Source organism: Strongylocentrotus purpuratus, unplaced genomic scaffold (genome assembly GCF_000002235.5).
Source record: "Strongylocentrotus purpuratus isolate Spur 01 unplaced genomic scaffold, Spur_5.0 spur5_scaffold_19, whole genome shotgun sequence".
Taxonomy (NCBI): domain Eukaryota; kingdom Metazoa; phylum Echinodermata; class Echinoidea; order Camarodonta; family Strongylocentrotidae; genus Strongylocentrotus; species Strongylocentrotus purpuratus.
The window spans coordinates 29,872,917-29,893,706 of NW_022145604.1; the positions used below are offsets into that span (position 1 = coordinate 29,872,917).

At 38.4% G+C, this 20,790-nt stretch overlaps 2 protein-coding genes and 1 long non-coding RNA gene across 3 annotated transcripts; 2 read left to right on the forward strand and 1 right to left on the reverse strand.

The window, feature by feature from the left end:
* Positions 1–524: 524 nt before the first annotated feature.
* On the forward strand, positions 525–3,961 carry LOC105438863 (transcription intermediary factor 1-beta-like). The gene is made up of 2 exons (XM_030989975.1): positions 525–624; positions 1,479–3,961. The coding sequence occupies exon 2, from the start codon at positions 1,489–1,491 to the stop codon at positions 3,001–3,003; it is 1,515 nt and encodes a 504-aa protein (XP_030845835.1). The 5' UTR covers positions 525–624; positions 1,479–1,488; the 3' UTR covers positions 3,004–3,961.
* A 5,892-nt stretch (positions 3,962–9,853) lies between these two features.
* On the forward strand, positions 9,854–19,177 carry LOC584763 (muscarinic acetylcholine receptor M4). Its single transcript, XM_784613.5, has 2 exons — positions 9,854–12,304; positions 17,163–19,177. Exons 1-2 carry the CDS (start codon positions 11,514–11,516, stop codon positions 17,752–17,754), a joined length of 1,383 nt encoding a protein of 460 aa, XP_789706.3. The 5' UTR covers positions 9,854–11,513; the 3' UTR covers positions 17,755–19,177.
* On the reverse strand, positions 18,917–19,809 carry LOC115926203. Its single transcript, XR_004065017.1, has 2 exons — positions 19,745–19,809; positions 18,917–19,199 (listed from the first exon to the last, which is right to left on the reverse strand). It is a non-coding gene; the product is annotated as an uncharacterized LOC115926203 (long non-coding RNA).
* Between the last annotated feature and the right edge of the window lie 981 nt (positions 19,810–20,790).

Sequence of the window (20,790 nt, forward strand, 5' to 3'; positions counted from 1 at the left end):
TTTATTTAATTTATTTATTTATTTAAAAAAAAAAAAAATCTAAAATCTAAAGGGGAGGGTTTTTCAAAATAACATACAAAAAACATACACATAAAAAAACTCGAGGGGGGTTTAACCCCAAAACCACCCCCCTGCGTACGCGCCTGTAGATATGAATACACATGGTAAACATTTCAGCTTACGATCTTAGTTTAGTTGTCTGCCAAAGGTTAGTGGGAATTCCCAGTCACTTACAATAAACTAAGAGTCTAAATACATACACGTTTATAGTACCACTCATGATCATTGGACATTACAATGTAAAAGTATAAATTGTACATGCTTACTGATTTGATTTAACATCTAGACTGGTCGATATTTAATGAAGGAAGATGAAATGTAGCGACAATACGCAATATTTTCGTTTTTATATTGTTGTTTATAACTTTATTAGGCTGACGCCTAGATACTTTTGAGGCTTTGTTTGTATCTGGTTCATAAAATCATCATTTTTCTCCGGCTGAATAGGTGGGTCTCAGCCTAGATGTCTTCAGGGGATAAATGGAGAGTGATTGAGCTAAGATCAAGAAAAACCAAGTATATCTTCTCTCTGTTCCTTTGTCCTGTGGAAAAGCGAAGATTTTGGTATGTTGCAGTGATTTAAATTACAAATTTGTCATGAAATATTATTCTTACATGTTATATAAATATGAATGTACATGGTAAATAATTCAGGTTAATGTGATTCTTAACATACCTAACATATCAGCTGGTGATTCTGACAAAACAGAGCAGTCTATATAATTTCCCCTCTACAACATGCTGATTTCTTTTGAAGTAACATATTCCAATGTGCATGGGTACATGAATATAGAGTACTGCTTTTGATACTTCTCTAGAAATGCTATCGATAACGATCATTGGGATTTATCCTATTGGTTTAACGAGAAAGTTTTGATGCAGACAATTATCCCATAGCGGAGGCATGTCTTGTAGCAGTCAATAAGGACTTTGAGATTCTGCACGACGAGAACGTGGACTGCCCTTTTAAGGCAATGTGACGTCCTTTTAAGGCACTGGCAGTGGCGTCACATTGCCTTAAAAGGGCAGTCCGCGTTCTCGTCGTGCAGAATCTAACAGTCCCTTATGTTTAAAACGTATACTATCAATGTTAATCCTTTTTCTTGGCGTATTTCCAATGTAGTGGTCTTCCATACGCATCTGACATAATGTGACACAGTTACATTGTTATTACTATCATCATAATTTTCCCCATTATAATGTACATTGACTGAAGAGCGACAATGGAAAAACGTTCTTTTAAAATCAGTTTGTATTACTTCATTCAGTTGATGAATAACATAATATTTTTTTTATTATGATAAAACGGAATATCATATTTTGTACGCGTTATATTCTGCAGGAAAAAGACGTGAGGGAATCAAAGCTACAATAATCATTATTTTTTTGTCGTTTTCTTTTATCCCGTTTTCATGTAGAATTCGAATCATGGCTGATTCATTAAAGAATGTCATTGCTCAGAGTCTGGAGTGTCCTGTATGTCTGAATACCTTCACCGATCCAAAGATTCTGTCTTGTTCTCACACCTACTGCAAGACCTGTCTAGACAACCTCTTGGAATGCCATGGTAACGACCAGATGCTCCGATGCCCTGTCTGCAGAGCTGAAACCCAGGTCCCAAACCATGATGTCAGCAAATTACCGGCAAATCTAGCTTTGAAGTCTCTCATAGAGGACGTGAAAAATCACTATCACTTTTGCTCGATTTGTAAATCCGAGGACAGGACGCAAGCTGTTGTCTACTGTCAAGACTGTGACAAGTACCTCTGTATCACTTGTCACAACACACACTCTCTGTGGCGAGACTTCATCAGTCATGAGGTCTTAGCCATAAGTGAGATCGAATCAGGAAAGGTGTCAGTACGTAGATACCGTAAGTGCAGGAAACACCCAAAAGAGGATGAGGAGTGCTTCTGTTCCGACTGCAGGAGATTTGCCTGCTTCAGGTGTGTTGTCATGGAGCATAAAGACGAAGGACATCGGATCATCGAGGCAGCTCTTTATGAAAGCAGCCATATGGAGAATATCGAGGTCCTCAAATCGAAGGCGGAAAAGAAACGATCTTGCTTTCAGAAATATATTGATTTCATTGATGAACAGAAGGAGCGTGTGAGCAATGTACAGAAGCAGTGTACAGATGATATTAACAATGCATATGACGAATCAGTCAAGCAGTTGACAAAGAAGAAAGAAAGTCTCATTGGCGAAGTCAAGGGTAAGACCGAAGGAGTAGAGAAAGAACTGGACGAAATGAAAAAATCGGCTCAGGAGCACATCACTCACTTGACCACCATAGCTGACGTGGTAACCAATAGGACAAAGATACCGTTAGATATGGATGCTTTGGCTGCACACGACACTCTATGTCAAGACTTGCAAGAGGCCTTGAAACAAGAAGATCCTGACTACAAGCAGCCGATGCAATCGAGCAAGAAAGGGAAAAGTGTCACTTTTAAGAGAAACGTTGGAATGGACGAGCTAACTCTCGGTAAGATAGTATATGCAGTTGCAAAGAACATCGTTTTGCCTAATAAGGGTAGAATGAATGCCATGGTTGGTACACCAGACGGTAGGATGGCAGTGGGATGTAGTACAGGTGGTGTGAATATTTTCTCTGTTGATGGCCAGATCCAGCAGACAGTTCTTAAACATGTGATGATTCGTGGAGTAGGGTTCCTCTCTGATGGTCGGTATGTCATACTTGATGGCTCAAACAAAATCACACTGTACACACTAGAGCAAACAAAGTTGAATGTAATGTTTGAGACTCTGATTCACGATGAGGGTGGATGGGCTAACCTCGCTGTAGACGGTGATGATCATGTCTATGTTAGCTACAGGAAAGCACAGAAGATCCAGGTATTCTCACCAGCAGGGGGAAGGGCGATCAGGGAGATACCATGGTATGGGTATGAACCTGTGCAAATTAATTACTTGTTATAATGATTACATGATCACTGCGTCTGGCAATACAATACGATTGATTGACAAACAAGGTGTTGTAAAGTATCAATTAACGGAATTTGGTTATTTCCCATATGCCGCTGTGTCTCAATGGAATACAATCCTGATAGCCAAGTTAAAGCACGATGTAGGTTTAGTCAGCATTGATGAGTACACTAGCGAGCTGAAGCATGTCCGGAACCTCGTCATTGATTACAAGATTGAAAAGCATGAGAAAAATTGGTACTATCTCAGTCAGTACCGATCAGGAGAGATCGCTCTCTGCACTCCTGATATCCTTTATATATTCCACTGAAATAAACAGATGACTCCTCATTACTAACATTGTATGATATCACTGTTTTCAGGCGAATAGGAAGACGGGGGGGGGGGTGCGTCCGGACCTTTTTTTATTTCTGGTAAAAAGAGTAACATAATATTTCGTTGAAAGATGACCCCTCCCGACCCGTGTTTTCAAAGGCTTCTAACATGCCTTGTGTTTCTGTGACTTCATAAATTGTATATAATATCCAGTGGAATCAGTTATATCTTGAACTAGGTGAAATTGAGTTTTGGTGACTGTTTCAGAAACGAAATTCCTAGATCAAGTAGATGAATTTGAATGATGGAACCTTTCTAAAAACATAAAAAGTAAGCTCTTTTTTAATACAATTCTGACGTGTTTATCTTTTAAGATTGAGTTGTTGATGATGACTCTACATGTGAATGTGACTCTTTTGGTAGCTGCTATATATATGTATAAATGGTGTAGACACTAATTTATTATTGTGGACTCAAAGATTGTTTTACAGTAGGCGATAATCATCTTAGTGATTTAATTGTTTATGCATTGCTGTTAAATACATTGAATATCTTTCCTTCATTTTCAACGATGCATTTCAGATCACTTTACGATTATTCAAATTAATGTTTACATTTTATGCAGAATTATGAGAGGAAATCCCACTTTTTCATATTAATTTTACTTTTTACAATTTCTCTAGTTGTTTATTTAAGAGTGTAAGATATTTGAAAATCGACCTTTTGACTGTATAATGTATGTTGCAAAAGTATTGTAAAAGTAAATATCAAAATAAGGGTTTATGTTTTCATCTGAAGGACTTTGATATCTTGTTTTATGTTTTCTATGTCAACTTTTCGTCTGGCAAAGTACACGGGAGAAATGGCATGGAACTTGTCTGAAAGTACCAATTCATTTAATTTTTTTTAGATATTTCGTTTTGTTTGGGTTTTCATTTTTGTTTGCTTATACTTAATAATATAGAATTAGAAATAGGAATTTTTCTATAACGATTATGATATTATACATGTACATCTGATTCTTAATTTTAAACATATGAAGATTTTTGGAGAACCGAAATCGCTAAACTGGCACAATGATAATTATGCAATGCTTATTGTTATATTTGATCTCTTGGTTAGTATCAAGCAGTGGACATCGGTTACTGGCAGTTGAATTTGTTTTTATTGTCAATAATAAACTCGTTTTCCTCCCTACATTTACAAACAGTGACCCTGCAGTGGGCACCCTATGTTATTTCGCCCCCATATAAGACCGTGATACTGCAGTCACACCACCGAACCGACTCCAAAACAACCTCACAGATCTTTCCAAATCGACCATTTCTTTTTCATTCTGTGAATAAATGCAATTTCATGTTCGGTCTCTGGTCGGTCTGGGCATCGTTCCACGAAACTGTCATAAGTATAAGTTCACCGTCTGTTAAAGCTTCTACTTATGGCTACTTGCGCCCTCTCCCAACCAACAATGCCTAAGCGGTATCGGTTGATCCTCCACGATGCCCTTTTCTTATGTTAATTGAGAGCTGATTTGATGAGATAACTACCTGTCAGTGACCTTGCAGGGAGGTCTAATTCCTGCATGCCAAACTAGTGCAGAGGGGCTTCAAAGAAATATATTTCAGAGGGTTTACCAACTCGGCTTCAAACCAAGATAATGATAAACCAAGATTTCAAACTGAAGAACTTAACAAACATAAAAGGTTAAACAAAGGGTCAACTGAAATATATTCTTACAAAGTCTTATTCACATTTCAATTTTTTTAATAAAAATGTCATTGATCTGTGAGGAATGTTGTGTTTTGTCATGTCATTGTAAGCTGGTACATACACTTAACTGTTGATTATATCTTCTTTAGGTCGGCCTCTTATAAGGGTCACTTCTTTTCTGGCTGCCAACCTACCAAGCAACTTTGATATTCATGTTCCAATGTATGTATGTATGTATTTTAATATGTTCATGTAACAATGTTTAATTCCATGAACATGTACGTACGTAGTTTTTATTGCAATAGTGAGATGAATTGAATTAAAAAAGACTGTAGTTATTAATACAACATCTCAATAGATGTGACTATTGCATGTATTTGCAAAAAAAGGATATAAACATTGTGGTGTATCCGGGATGATTTTCTGGGGAGGGGGGATGGGACACAAGTCACATTATCTGACGTTCATCCCCTAAAAATGTAATTTATTCAATTTTATAGCGTTGGGGGGGGGGGCACGTGTGTTAAAAGGAAAAACGGCCAGCAGTTTTGACTCGAGAGGGAGCTTGTGCAACATAGTTGTCCCACTGTAATATATGAAATGTACTCCGGTTTCTTAGGCAGATATATTGTTTATTGTGAGTGAGTCGTTATTTCATCTTTAAAATTAGGCACGATTTTGAATGTTTCTCCGTACTAGATAATTTTTCTGTTTTCTGGAAATTTGATCTGATAGAAGGTATGATTGAGTGACTGATTGATTGATTGATTGATTGAGTGAGTGAGTGACTGATTGAATGAATGAACGAGTGAATGACTGGTTGAGTGAATGAACGAGTGAATGACTGGTTGAGTGAATGAAATACTGGTTGATTAAGTGAGTGATTAATCGATTGACTGATTGATTAAGTGAGTGAATGCTTGATGGGTGGACTGACTGAATGATTTAAAGATCGAGTGAGAATCGGTCAGTTGCGGACCATCCAAGTAGACCGCACGCCCACAAGACCAACAAGGTCAGACTGATGAACCCTTTAACACGTATGTCTTGTGAGCGGTCTGTCTTGTGGGCCGTCCGTCTTTTGGGCGGTCGGTCTTGAGAGCAGTAGTTGGTTGATTTATCATGTGGATTGGTGGCATTTTATTGACTAGTTTATTGATTGCAAAATTGATTGTTTGAGTGATTGATTGGTATGTTCAATCATTGACTAATTGGTTGATTGAGTGAGTGAGAGGGTTACTTTGAACCAGTTTAATAACATGTTCAAATTGTATGCAAACTTTTTAAACAAAGATTATTCTTAACAAACCATATGCTTGTCCGAGAATTGCCCGCCATGGCAACAAATAATGTATGCATACTGGATTCCAAATAACTTTGGGGTAAATGGTATTCTTCGTCACTAGGTTCCCAGGAATTAAACATCCATATATTTGAATATGTTAGCAAACCGGTCCATTGAATTGAACCAATTGGTTGATTGATTGATTGACTAATAGTATTCAAGGCGTGTTTAAGTTTAAAAGATCGATGATTCGGTAAAAGTAACTTCACAGCTACACCAAAACGCGCAAGTATGTGCAATTTTGACTGCATCACGTCGCAGTATTAGGACGGTAATGACAGGTAGGCTTAAGACAATTAACTTTTCCATATTCTTTAGCATAAAGGAAATTAGGAACTTCAAATATTACATTAGTTCAAGCAAGAAAACCCGATATGCATCTTCATTTTATAGGATGAAATTAAATTTGGATTTTCAGAACATGCCTAGTTGCGTTACCATCGAACAATGAATTAAAAATCAAACATCATTATCATCACAAGAACATAAATCCCTAACAATAGATATTACGTAATATTTGTTAGTACATAACACGCGTGCAATAAATAATGAGCCCCTTTCCTTAAAAAAAACCCAATTAGAATATATCCGATAATTACAGGCAAATTGTTGTGGTCACTCTGATGAAACGGAGGTAAAGGAAAAAAACGATGATATGGGTTACATTTCTTGTTGACTTTAACACTATCTCACGCGAAAAAACCCAGCTGTAACTTTTCTAAGAAAGTACTCGGATTCACTTTCGGTACAGTTTTCTACCGTTATAAACATACTAGTCGACACATTTATTTAATTGCTATGTATTTGATGATTATAGGGAAGAAACGACGGAAATCAGATGACTGAAACAGTGCCCGAGTTCACTTTCGGTTACAGTTAATTACCGTTTATAAAAACATACTACTTCTAAAATCGTCATAGTTTTAGGACATCATGAACCATGATAGCTCAAGCTCTAAGCATCCACGGAATATGTTTTTCACTTTTCATACTTACACATTCCTTTATATATATTTCACAGATGGTTTTAATGACCCATCTTTGATCGATTCTAACACTGTTTTGATCATTGTAATGTAGATGGACGATGAATGGTTAGTTGCAATGGCGTAGCATGGGTCATAATTATAATGCCAATAATGCAAATAGAGATAGTGGTGTATAGGTATTCGAGAGGTGGGTAGTATTATCTTCTTTTCATTGTTGTCTTTCTCACAGTCCTCTCATTCGCATTATTCTCCCTTCGCCAGTCGATGGAGCGGGGCGGGGGCGGGGGCGGGGCGGGGTGGGCACGTGCCCCATGTCACCCCTTCTATCTTCCCCAACCTCTCTCTCTCTCTCTCTCTCTCTCTCTCTCTCTCTCTCTCTCTCTCTCTCTCTCTCTCTCTTCTCTCTTCCTTTGACCTTCTTCTTCAATTCCCCCTCTTTCTTTGTCTTCCCTCTTTCTCTCCCTCTCTCTCTCTCTCTCTCTCTCTCTCCTTCACGTCCACGTTTAAAAGACATTCAAGTTTTGATGTCCTTCCTCAACTCTCTCATAATTACGATATCTTCCGGGAGTGGTATTATGTTATGTTTTGCTCGTAGAAGCCCGTTCATATTCTCCACTCTTTGTTTGACATGAGTGAGCTCAACCTCTTTATGACATTCATTTTCTTTTCAGATCTTTCTCCGAAAGCGAGTCTAGGGCGTTCAAATACAATCCAAACAAATTCTACAATATCAAGCCCTATTAAGCAGCGGAAAAAACGATCATATGGAAATATATTACTTACTGGACAACTACTATAGAACATCGGGGTTGATACATAGGAAGAAATTATCCAAGACATACCGATAGGCATAGAAACCCCTTCCGAAACATTCCAGTTAACAAGGAGCATTGAAGAGAGGGTTGAATTCTGGTAAAGATTTTTAAAATAATTATGAGCATATCCTGCTTTGTATATCAGGATGGAAGAACATCATAGCGGATAATCATCCCCTGTAAAAAATTGCTCTTTAAATGCCCTGATATTCGAAATGATATGATGAGAACTAACTGAAGGGTTTGGACCAAACATCTGTGTATAGTCCCATGTACACATTCATGTGTGCGGTGCTCGAGATTTATAGCGAGATTGTGTCAATTTTGTTAAATTATTATTTGTTAACCTTCACAGTACAAAATTCATTATGAAATAGATAAACAAACCTTCACAATTGTGTTCAGACAGTTTCATTTTCAATTTAATCGCAATACCAGTTCAAGTGCTCAACTTTATTGTTACTTTTAATTGTGAACCGTATTTTGTTATGGCAGTCAGAACAGTCCAGTTTTAAAATTGATCCAATAATGCACGGTTTGGGAAAGCAACCATGCTCTATTTACCCTGCAATATCATTGTTCATGGACGATTGTTATGATTGTGAAGTGGTAAGAGGCGTTTCCATGGAAAGGGGATGCTTCCAGGGACAGACATCTGCCTAAATCTTCAGGAGTGAAGGAGGCAGAGTCAACAGAAGAAGAACAAGAAGAACAAGAACAAGAACAAGAAGAACAAGAACAAGAACAAGAACAAGAAGAAGAAGTACAACAACAAAACAACAACAACAACAACAACAACAACAAGAAAGACCAACAAAAGAAGAGGATGATACCTAACAAAGAATGCAGAGAGAAAAAAATAGAGAAAGAGAGAGGAGAGAGAGGGGAGATAATGTTATAAGGTACAATGTATCATACAATTCATAAAACAGTCTTTATTGTTTAATAACGGCGACTATGACAACGGTGATGGTGATGATGAAGATGATGATGATGATGATGATGGTGATGATGATGATGAGGATGATGGTGATAATGATGATGATAATGACGATAATAATGGTGGTGATAATAATGATAATAATGACGATAATAATGATGATGATGATGGTGGTGCTGTTGATGATGATGTTAATGACGACGGTGATGATAAATATAATAATGATTCGATGACTGAAAAGGGTAGATATAATGTAGAAAAATTAAATTTGTCTCACTCTCTAATTATTGTAATCGGTACAATCTCATGCTGCCTCTGACGTGGATGTTTATGTGGATATTGGTTACATTCATGATAATCATAATTACGGGAGGAAAGTAGCAATATCTCTTTGCAAAAAATGTTCATGAGCTTGTAAGTTGGTGTAGAAATGATATTGACTTCTATTTTCGGGCAAGAGACGATGCCCCCCCCCCCCCCCACGCACACACATACATACACATACAAACACACACACACATTTCATCTTAATTGAACTGAGCATATTATGTCCGCCGACGAAATCGGTGGTGTGAATTAAAAATGAAGTAAACCAAAACAACACAAAAGTAGAATACGCGAGCAGAGTAATTGAGCGTTTCCACGCTACTATGTATAGTTCGTGACCGAAAAGTCACCTGCCCCATACCACCCACGCTCTACCACCACTCGAAAGTGGTTGGTTGATCGGAAGTGCATCGGGTATTTACCGGAGTTGAGATTGGCATCACTCTGCATGGCGTCAAGGTGTTTTGTGTGGTTTATCTCGTCTCATCAACGATCGGGTGCTCATCAATTTCACTCATTTCAGGAAATATCAAGTGCCAATACTGTATCCATCTCCGGATGTACATTACTTCTAGAACTTTCTAACGTTTCAAGATCTAAAGTGGAATACCTCTCATAATTGTTTGTTTTGTTGTGCTAGGCTGGGTGGCACTTTGACGCACATCAGCTCCGGAGCAGTGTTATTTCGGAAAGTTCTTTTCATTTCTAGATGCACGGTGGGTTACCCTTTTGTAGTGATTTTTGTTTTCTTGACAGCACTTCCTAAAAGGAAACAATTAAATGTTATCTAGAGAAAATACGCTGTATACCTCTTCGAGTTCGCGTCCTATCGTCATGTTTGCGTAGGGTCTATTTATAATTTAACATTTATTACAATACATTTATTCGAAAGTGAAAGTTTTTTGTCAGCTTTCTTTTCTTTGTGTCATCATAATAATGCTCGTTCTGAGGACTGCTCATAGCTACTTACTTACAGTTTCTGGCAATAATTATTATATTTCATTGGGAAAAAACAGCTCAAAAACAATGATATCCTATTCGTTATAAAATATATAAACAACAGATCCTTTGAACTGATACGCGGTGCAGTTTCCTGTTACGTGTCCGATACTTATCAGCAAGTTGTTTCGATTTGCACGACTGAATTAAAGTGCACCAACTTGATGAGATGTGGGAAGGGAAATTGCTTTCTTATTTTCGCTGAACTGTGAAACTTCTTGATTGGATATATCTAATGAACATTAGCGACTGAGTGCACGCTAGTGACATAGAATCATCGGTTTATTCCAATGATACTTTCTTCGTCAGTTTGTCAGATAACTTTGGATATCGGTATATAACCGGATCGCAGTCATTTACGAAGAAGAACCATCATTTTAGAACAGTCACACACCTTCTGATCGAGCTATACCGTTACATCAATATTTGGATAACGCATTTGGCGAAACAGGTTTTGTTGCGTGTGCTATTTTTAATAAAACAAGGTTTTGAAATTGTTCCTCAATCAAGGTTGTTTAAATATGAGGCTATTCAGGTGAATCGCTATCATATCCTTGACAGCGTCTCTTGGTTTTCCGTCTGAATCAGAACGTGCGGTTCGCGATGACAATAATGTAAAGTAGCTTCATTGCAAAAAAAACGTCCACCGTGAAACATCGGGTATGTATTATCATCATAAATGTACCTCTATCATTACTTGAATTCTTACTGTTGCGTTATGAAACTGATTATTGACTATGTTTGTGCAGCAGGTGGTTTAATGGGACGCATTGGTGGACTATAACAGAATAACTGAGTTTAAATGACGGTTCACTCTTTAGGTTCTGTGCCATTATAAATTATCGTGATAATTTTATAACTGTGCAGATTTTGAGATGATCGATCGGATGATATCAAGGGATACATAAGTGTTTTGACAATCTCCGCATTTTTCAATTGTGTATTTTCAACTTCAGGCGTTTGAAGTGTTGATACAGAGATTGATGCTTATCTGAAGGAGTACATCGATTGAGTGGTTTACTTTAAAAAGAAGTCAATGAGATTTGAATTGAAGAAATAAGAACATGGAGAGCAGTACCGATATTACAACGCTAAGCGAGATGATCACGACTACGAACGGGACGTCGATACCGACTTCCGAGGATGAATTCAAGTTCGACGACCGTGCCCAGCGTCTTGTGGTGGCAATCACATTCATCATCGTATCCATCATCGGTACAATCGGTAACACACTCGTCCTCATCGCCGTCGCCATCTCGAGAAAGCTCCGTACGATCACCAACGTATTCGTGGTCAACCTCGCCGTCGCCGATCTCCTGACGTCATTATCCATTCCCTGGAATGCCGTGGCGCTGATCAGTCGGAATGGATGGCCGCTTCATCCGTATATTTGTACCTTAGCGGGTGGAATCATGTACCTGTGCATCGTAGCGAGTCTCTACTCACTCGCATCCGTGGCCATTAACCGCTGCATCCTAGTCACCAAGACACTTCACGTCTACCAGAAAATCTTCACCAAACTCAACCTCGTCATCTGGATCATCTTGATCTGGGTGGTGTCCTTCATCCTGGTCGTCTTCCTTCCCATTGTCGACGTCGGCGGCCTGGGCTACAACGAGAAGTACAGCATATGCGGTCAGTCGTCGTCGCACCCTCGGGACGACATCTACCAGCTCGTTCAGGCCATGGGGTCCTTCCCTATCCCCCTCATCATCATCTGTTACTCCTATATCAAGATCTTCCTCCATGTCAGGAATCATATGAGGGTGATGAGTACTCACATGCCAGGCGGGGACTCCAGCAACCAAACAGATAGCACCGTGGCGGAATCCGTGGCACAGACAGCTAACGAGGGGTAAGAACTCATACTCCTTTGTGTCGCACAATCCCTGGGACCCGTTTCACAAAACTTGTCATCAGTGACAATGACAGTCTTTGTTCTAAGCAAGTGAAATCCTTGCTTCTGAGTGGTTATCAGCAGACTTGTCACTGATTTTTGTCACTTTTCATTGAAAAGAGTCTTTGAGTAACGGGTCTCAGGGTCTTTTTTAATGCAAATAAATGTACATTTTATAACAATGATGATATTCCGCATTTGTACATCGTTGCCCATAAAGTTTGAATATTTGTTTAAACTTGTATTAATGGATGATTTTGACGATATGATTTATTGTCGATGGATAAATTATACATCTTCGCAAAACTCTCTTGGTCAATCTTGGTCTTCCTTTTATTAGTTTGTCCTGATGATTGTAAATGTATACTTGTTTTAATTGACAGAAAAAAATCTTTATTGATCAACGATCAGCTAAGTTCTAGTAAGATATACACTGTGTACATCAAAAATTAATCATTTTTGTTACAATCATTTAATGAAGAAAAAGTTTTAAAACTATTCAAACTTTGTGGGCAACAGTACAATAGAGTATATAAACTGCTTATTTATCTGTTTTCATTGATAATCACCGATATCACTTTCATAACAAAAGAAATCATTCTATCGTTCGTCTTTAACAAACTTGAGTAGCGCAATGGGAACGTCACCCCGTGTGTAACATGCATTAGTAACGTATCATTAATCATGCCATATATTAACAACATGAGATGATACTCTATGACTAGAATGTTGAGCCACTCCCGCAACTCATCCTCTCCAAGCGCTATAGTTCTCCTTAGAACTATAAGCTAAGAAAGATAACCAACAGTCTTTTTCAAGACTATACCAACAGTCCTTTTCAGGACTACACACCGTCAAGAAAGACTACCGAGAGTCCTTTTCAGGACCCCTCAATCCTCCCTCTCTCTCTCTCTCACAGGGTGCACCCGTAAGCCTACTGTATATGACTAGAATGTTGTTAAAGATGAAGTTGAGTTCTGGTCATGCGATTGCATTGTGAAAGAAACGGTGTGGAATCGACCAGAAAAGGTTTATCATCAAGCATATAAGAATTTGTGTGTATTGCAAGGTTCTAGAATCATCAAAATGATAAGAAGTTTGGCCAAGTCTTGGTAAAGTTACAAACACTGTCCACAGAAAGATGTATATGGGACTACACGAACACGTGGCGTAAAAATCCCACCCACCCCCCCCCGAGTTTTACGATTTTACATGACATATTTTGAATATGAAGGCATTTGAAGAGCCATTCTTTTCAGGGAAAATGTCTCATCTGATGTTCTTCCACATGCACTTGCATAATAAGCATGATAACGCTCACAAATTATTTTTCACCTCTTCCCAGAACTCAACCTTCTCTTTAACTATTATTAGAGTATCAATCTGACATGACCTAAACTTCTCATCCTTGCTGTAAGGAATATTGTCCATGTCACACTACCCACTAACTAATCCTGTAAGATTTGACATGATGCCTTCATCATGAATATTGTGTTTATTCAAATGTCTAATAACCAATTAATTGATTTGTATTGATTTATCTATCTATTTATCTATTTATTCATTTATTCATTATTAATTCGGCAACATACATCAAATTAAAACAATATATTCATAATACATAAGAGAATTAAAAACAAATAATTGAAAACACTGCTTGCTTAGTTGCATGGGTATATACACTGCTTAATCATTACAAACAACAGGTCTTTCTCCCCGACCGAGCTAGCACAACCAGGGTAGAATATATCGGTACATATTATGAATATATTTATAAACATGTAAAACAAAATAACGACATGAAACACAACTTTTTAACTTAAAATTTAAAATCAAAATTGTAAAATATTGAGTGAGTATGATATATTTGTTTTGTTGCGGTTAGTGAATAATAACCCCAAGAGAATAATCTTCTCCTTTGCAGCTTTCGAAAATAGCTGCATATCCTGCATAATGCATGTTTACACATGGAAACACTTCCTTACACAAATCACTTCCTGACACATACTAACTCGCACTTTGTTAACTTACCCTGAACCTATACATTTATTACCATCGCCCTTATCATGTACTTTATACAAAGTCACAACATTTAGCTCTTTCCCGCCAAAATGAGTGGCCTTGATGGACCGTGGATCCATGATGCATCACTGGTTTCAATGGGTTTTAACCATATGGTGTTTGCATTATGGAAATTGGTGGTGTCGAATGGGGGGAAGGGGGCGGGGAACATGCCCTACCCTGATCATGTCATAGAGAATGAAATAGAGAGAAAGAGAGGGAGGGAGTATATGGAGACAACTTGGTTTCAACCATATAGAGTTTGCATCATGAAAATTGGTGGTGTCGAATGGGGGGGGGCGGGGCACATGCCCTACCATGATCATGTCATAGAGAGTGAAAGAGAGACAGAGAGGGGGGATTATATGGAGACAAGAGAGGGGGGAAAGGAATAGAGGGGTAGAAAGAGAGGGGGGAAGATGGGGAGAGGGAGTGGGAAGAAACAGGAGGGGGAGAGAGAGAAAGAAAGATAGCGAAAGATGAGGTACAGTGCGAAAGGAGAGGGAGGAAAGGAGAGCGAGCGAGAAAGAGAGAAGGAGAGAGGGAATAGGAGAGAAAGAAAGAGAGAAAGAGAGAGAGAGAGAGAGAGAGAGGGGGGGTGTGGGGTGAAAGACTAATAAAGCGCAAAATAAATTAGATTTGATATAAATCTCTCCTTATGATATATTAAGTAGTTTATATTATTTCAAAATTAGTATTTCCATTTTAATGAATTCAGCATGAAAGTGAAATGTAATTGAACATTAAACCACCAATTCTCGAAAATAACAAGTATAACAAGTTTGATTAAAATCAAATTTAGACGTACTCTCTAATTTGTGGAGTGTATGAGCATGTTTGATCGGTTACATCATGATGTATCGTTAATTTATATCGAATTTCTCAAATGCTTGGCAAACATAACGACAGGGTAAACTAGTCCAGTCTTGGTCAGAAATATATATAAATATATATATATGGGACTACACAAAATGTGGCATAAAAATCCGTCCCGATTTTTATGATGTTACATGCCATATTTAGAATATGAAGGCATTTGAAGAGCCATGCATTTCAGGGAACATTTTTTATCTGTTGTTCTTCCACACTTGCATAATACCATGATAACACTCACAAATTATTTTTCACCTCTTCCCAGAACTCAACCTTCTCTTTAAATAGCGGTCTGTTGTTGATCGAAACAATTATCTCTCTCATTGCGAGAGTATAGGAAGGAAATGAGTTTTTTTTAAATTTTGTATGTACTATTATTCTGCTTGGGTCTAATTTCATCCTATGTATTAACTTTACTTCTCATCTTGCCTTTCTCTCCTTCAATTTTCCTTCCTCTTCCCCCCTCTCTCTCTCTCTCTCTCTCTCTCTCTCTCTCTCTCTCTCTCTATCTATCTCCCTCTCTTGTTTCTCTCTGACCCAGCTGTAGCTGTATATGTATTCTCTCCCTCCTGTTGTTGTACATGCAACAGTATACAATGCAATTTATTTTATTCTAAGGGGTCGAATTCACAAGATCTTTGAGTAGATCTTAAATCTGATCCCCACTCAATTTATGTTATTTGTGTTGTCATCTACTGATTTTGCTACAGGGTGTATGTCCATCTTTTTATATTTGTTATACATGTATGCGTTTATTCGCAATTCTATGTGTCTGTTTTTTTTTTTATATTGAGTGAATAAATTATTTGAATTATTTGAATTTGAATTCCGCGTCCTGTCAATCGTCTGATCTATGAGATCTATGATCTTTGAGAGGTTACGCGTTGGCTAATGAGTTATCGATTGTTCTACCTATTCATAGACATGGAGAATTATTATCACGGTCCCTGGTGTTAAAGATAAATTTGAGTTCTGGTAAAAAAAAAAAAAATGAATTCTCACAGAATCAAACGAAACTTACACTGAATGTTCAAGATTACAAATAAATGTCATTTGCCAAACAATTTTGGTTAAAAATGTATATACTGGCTGAGTAATGAGCACAACAAGATAAAGAAATCAAGGTAAGTAGGCCCGACACCATTTTTGTAGTCCCGTATACATCTTTCTGTGTACAGTGATTGTAACTTTACCTAAACTGGGCCAAATTTATTATGATTTTGATGACTCCAGAACCTTGCAGTACACACCAATACTTACATGCTACATGATCAACTTTTCTGATCAATTCCACACCTTTTCTTTCACAATGCAATCGCTTGACCAAAACTCAACTTTACCTTTAACACAGTAAATGATGCGATCTCCTGAGACTATTGGCTTTGAAATTTAGGTTGGTGTACTGACGGAAACGAGTATCGATGTTGCTATTTGTTGTTACCGTCGCCTATATAGAATGCATACACACAAGATACATACAAAATACAAACAAAATGAATTAAAGCATGTCCATATTCTTATTGGAGGACACAGTAGTGGGGCGTTGGACAAGGTATCGAGGTGGTATCTGTCATGGGTAAAGTGCGCTCTCACGGTGCCCTGTTCCCTAAAACTTGCTATCAATAATATCCGCCACAGATTTCTGACTAAACTGCTCGTTGCCAATCAAAATGTTATCATTTCAGTAGCTCATAATAATGATCGTATCTTATCATCGATAACAATTTTGAAGAAACAGGGTCTAGGTCTTCCTAAGTGGATGGAGTGCGAGTGAGCAAAGTGACCAAGCGGATGGGGTTTTGTGGAAAATAAAAATCATTGGTTAAATATTTTGGTCTTGTGTTTTGTTTTGTTTCAAGTCTCTCTCTCCTTCTCTTGACAGAAATCTGCAGAACGGGAAACCACAGAAGTATGGACATCATTCGTCAACACAACAGCAACAACAACAACTAGAAACACCACAACAGGGAGGGGTCAAAGGCGGCACGGAGACGACACGTGATGGCAACGAGATGGCGCCCTCACTGAGTGACGTCAACACTTCCTCAGAGAACGGCGGTAACAGTGGCAGCAACGCCATCGGTAACACCAACGGCGACGCCAACACTAACGCTAACAACAGCAAAGGGAGCGTAATAGCCAGAGACTCGTCGACAAAGCTCCGCCGCGGACGCAGCAATAGTAGGCGCCAATTGCAGATCACCAAAAATATGTTCTTGGTCGTCTGCACGTTCTTTTTATGCATCGCGCCGTTTACGATGTGTCTTTTCTTCGATGACAGTGATCCATTCGTGCCTTACGCCAGTGCGATTGTCCTCTGTAATGCCTGCATCAACCCGGTGATTTACGCCACCAAGCACCCGGTCTTCAAGGCTGTCATGAAGGCCATGATCACGTGCAGGTTTAAGGATGTCCCAGAACCAGTGAGGATGGTACACCGACTGACCGTTAATAGAGCAAATTCGCAACGTTAGTCAGCTGAATATATTTTATGATCACTCCCTAGCTAATAACTCTTTTCCTCCGCCACTCGTCCTTCACCACCCTCTCTCTCACTCATTCATTCTCTCATTCATATACCTCTCTCTCTCTCTATCTCTCTCTCTTTATGTATATAAATACTCTTTCTCTTATCCCCCTTTTATTTTCTCAAATTCTTTTTCTCAAAATCTGTATTTTCAGTGTCGTGTCTCCATATACAGATATATGCGCATGGGCACACTTTTTACCGCGGCGGGGCTGGGGGCTGATGTCTCTTGTTCGAATACGACCTGACGGTTGCCCGAATATGGACAATTTCAAAATTCTCTGAGGGCTGCAGCCCCCCCCCCCCCCCCCTTCCCTCCCACTTGCCCCGTACGCCTATATATGAGCGTCTCCCGTTTGCTCCCTACGTTCGTTCATGCACAAAGTATTATCTATCTTTGTAGCCTGTATATATATATATATATATATATAACGCATTTCCCTCTCAAAATGAGTGTATAATAACCTTTTGTCTCGTTTAAATTCCTTGTGAGGAGGTAATAGTACACACGAAAGCAAAGACGAATGTTAAAGGGGAAGTAGAAGAGGTAGAATACAGAATAACTAGAAATAGTAGTAGTAGTAATAGTAGTAGTAGTAGTAGTAGTAGTAGTTGTAGTAGTACTAGTAATATTATGAGTAATGTAGTAGTAGTAGTAGTAGTAGTAGTAGTAGCATCAGCAGAAGTATAAGGACGAGTAATTGTTGTTATTGTTGTTGTTGTAGCTGTTATTATTGATGCAGATCATGTTGGTGTAGCAGCAGCAGTAATATAATTAGCAGAATTTATTTTTACGATAAAACTTACATGATATATATATATATATATATATATATATATATATATATATAAGTAAAAGAAGAGGCGTACAAAAAGGATGTACACTATGACTAAAGGAAAAAAATAGTCAAACAACCAATATCAGGTATGTGATTTGCAGGACATAGTATTTTATTCATTTGATTGCGATTAACATGATAAAACAACAACTTCATGAATATTCTATATTTGATATGACTTCGACTTTGTATGTAAAATTAAACTCGAGTGTTTACTGCATGTGCTATATTTTGTAAATATGTATCTATTAAAAATGCCATCTTTTCATGTCTTATATCCGTCATAAATAAAAGAGAATTTGCATTGTATTCTGGAGAAAATGATAGGATCATTCGTGCCAATATATTGTCCCAAAATGGGCCTTTCGTTCAAATTTTTCCCATCACCTGTTATTTCATGGTACCCCCCCCCCCCCCCCCCTCCCCATCCTTCCTTCCTGACAAATTCAGGGTACTGATTGTTTTTCATCTTCTGCGAGACTAAGAATTGCAGCAAATTGTTTCACTATGTCGAAATTAAGAGGCAAGGATCGAGCCTAGAAATGATCTTCATCTGTAAGGGGGAAAGATCGAGAGAAAAACAAATCAGTCAGATTTTGATAATCTTTAAATTCTTTGGTTATCCAGCAATCAATCAACCCATAAATAAATAAATAAATAATTGCCCGAATTTCATCCACCATTTGTTTAATTGATCGATCAATCATTGAATTAATTAGTCAATCAATTAGTCAATAAATAAATCAATCAATAATGTGGTCAATTTGTCGGTCAATCAATCAATAAATCAATAGGTCAATGAAAGGAAGCGCGATAGCTCAGTTGGTAGAGCAGTGGTCTCGCAATCCGGTGACCCGGGTTCGAAACCAAGTCGATGCGCTATTGCCCTTTGGTAAGGCATTAATCCTCATTACCAGGTCCCTCGGAGTGGACCTAAAGCCGTCGGTCCTATGGTTGCTTACTAGCAAGCATTAATGCTTTCTTAGCAGTCAGGTAAAATAACCACCACTAAGAATGATTAAATTAATTAATCAATAATTTGATCACTTAGCCAATCAATCAAACAAACACACTAGCTAGCAAGCATTATTCCCCTACCTGTTTATCATTACACATGATCTACGTAGAGAAACAGATTGGGTGAACCGGAACCCACATCCTGGATGACTCCCGGAGTACCCGCAAGGAGAAGGTCATTCCTGGTTTCGTACAAAGTCAGAGCACCTAAAAGATATACACAGTCATTAATTGAGAGATTCCATTTGGACAACAGTTGCACCCAGCTTTATATACTCGCCCTCATACGATATTTATTTATTTATCCTTTATTTGTTTTTATTTGTTTTTTGTTTTTCGAGGGGGGATATTCACTGTGCGGTTGTATGACACTGCTTCCGCTGCATATGCTTCCGGGTTAACTTCTTATACTATATTAATTCCTGACTTCAACCCGTGGTCCCAACACTACAACTAAAGCCAAATTCCTAACAGGTACCCACTAACAACACCTGACTGGGTGGAGATACTGAGCCGCCATAATAAGGCGCTATGGCATTCAAGAGATTTTTTCCTACCGAGAAATCACTTACGTCACCTGGGTGGAGAGTGGCAAATGTAGGCTAATGTGTTGGTAAAGGACATTATCGCCGCGGCGGGACTCGAAACACCAACCATTGTGATCTACATGCAGTCCGGTGACGAATCCACTTGACTACGAAACGATTGAATAGATGCATATAATTTAAAGACGGATTAGACCAGGGAGGTGAGGTCACCTCTCTGATTAGACTGAGTGGGCTATTTTAAAGGCAGTGTATTCTACTGACACTATTTCAGGTTTACGTTTACTGCTATCTGTTGTTCAAAAAATGTCCCGATGTGTCGACAGCCAGGTCCCACAAGGCATCACCAACTGGTGACGCGCGCGTGATGATACTTGGGTGCGGGTAAGCGAAACTCGCTCTATGTACGCCTTCACCGGAAGATGGCGCAATTCAAACTACAGATGTCGGTAAAATGGTGAATTGCCGTTTGGTCTGCATCAAGTTCGTCTACTACCGAATCAGTTTTTTTTTTCCTCATATGGTCTACACCCAGCCCGGCTACTATACATACGGTCTAATAATCATTTCGTCTACTTATCA

Bases quoted from the DNA above. Each gene is read 5' to 3' on its own strand.
- LOC584763 (XM_784613.5), top strand. From the start codon at position 11,514: ATGGAGAGCAGTACCGATATTACAACGCTAAGCGAGATGATCACGACT. The intron at 12,305-17,162 runs GTAAGAACTCAT...TTCTCTTGACAG, and splicing joins GCACAGACAGCTAACGAGGG to AAATCTGCAGAACGGGAAAC.
- LOC105438863 (XM_030989975.1), top strand. From the start codon at position 1,489: ATGGCTGATTCATTAAAGAATGTCATTGCTCAGAGTCTGGAGTGTCCT.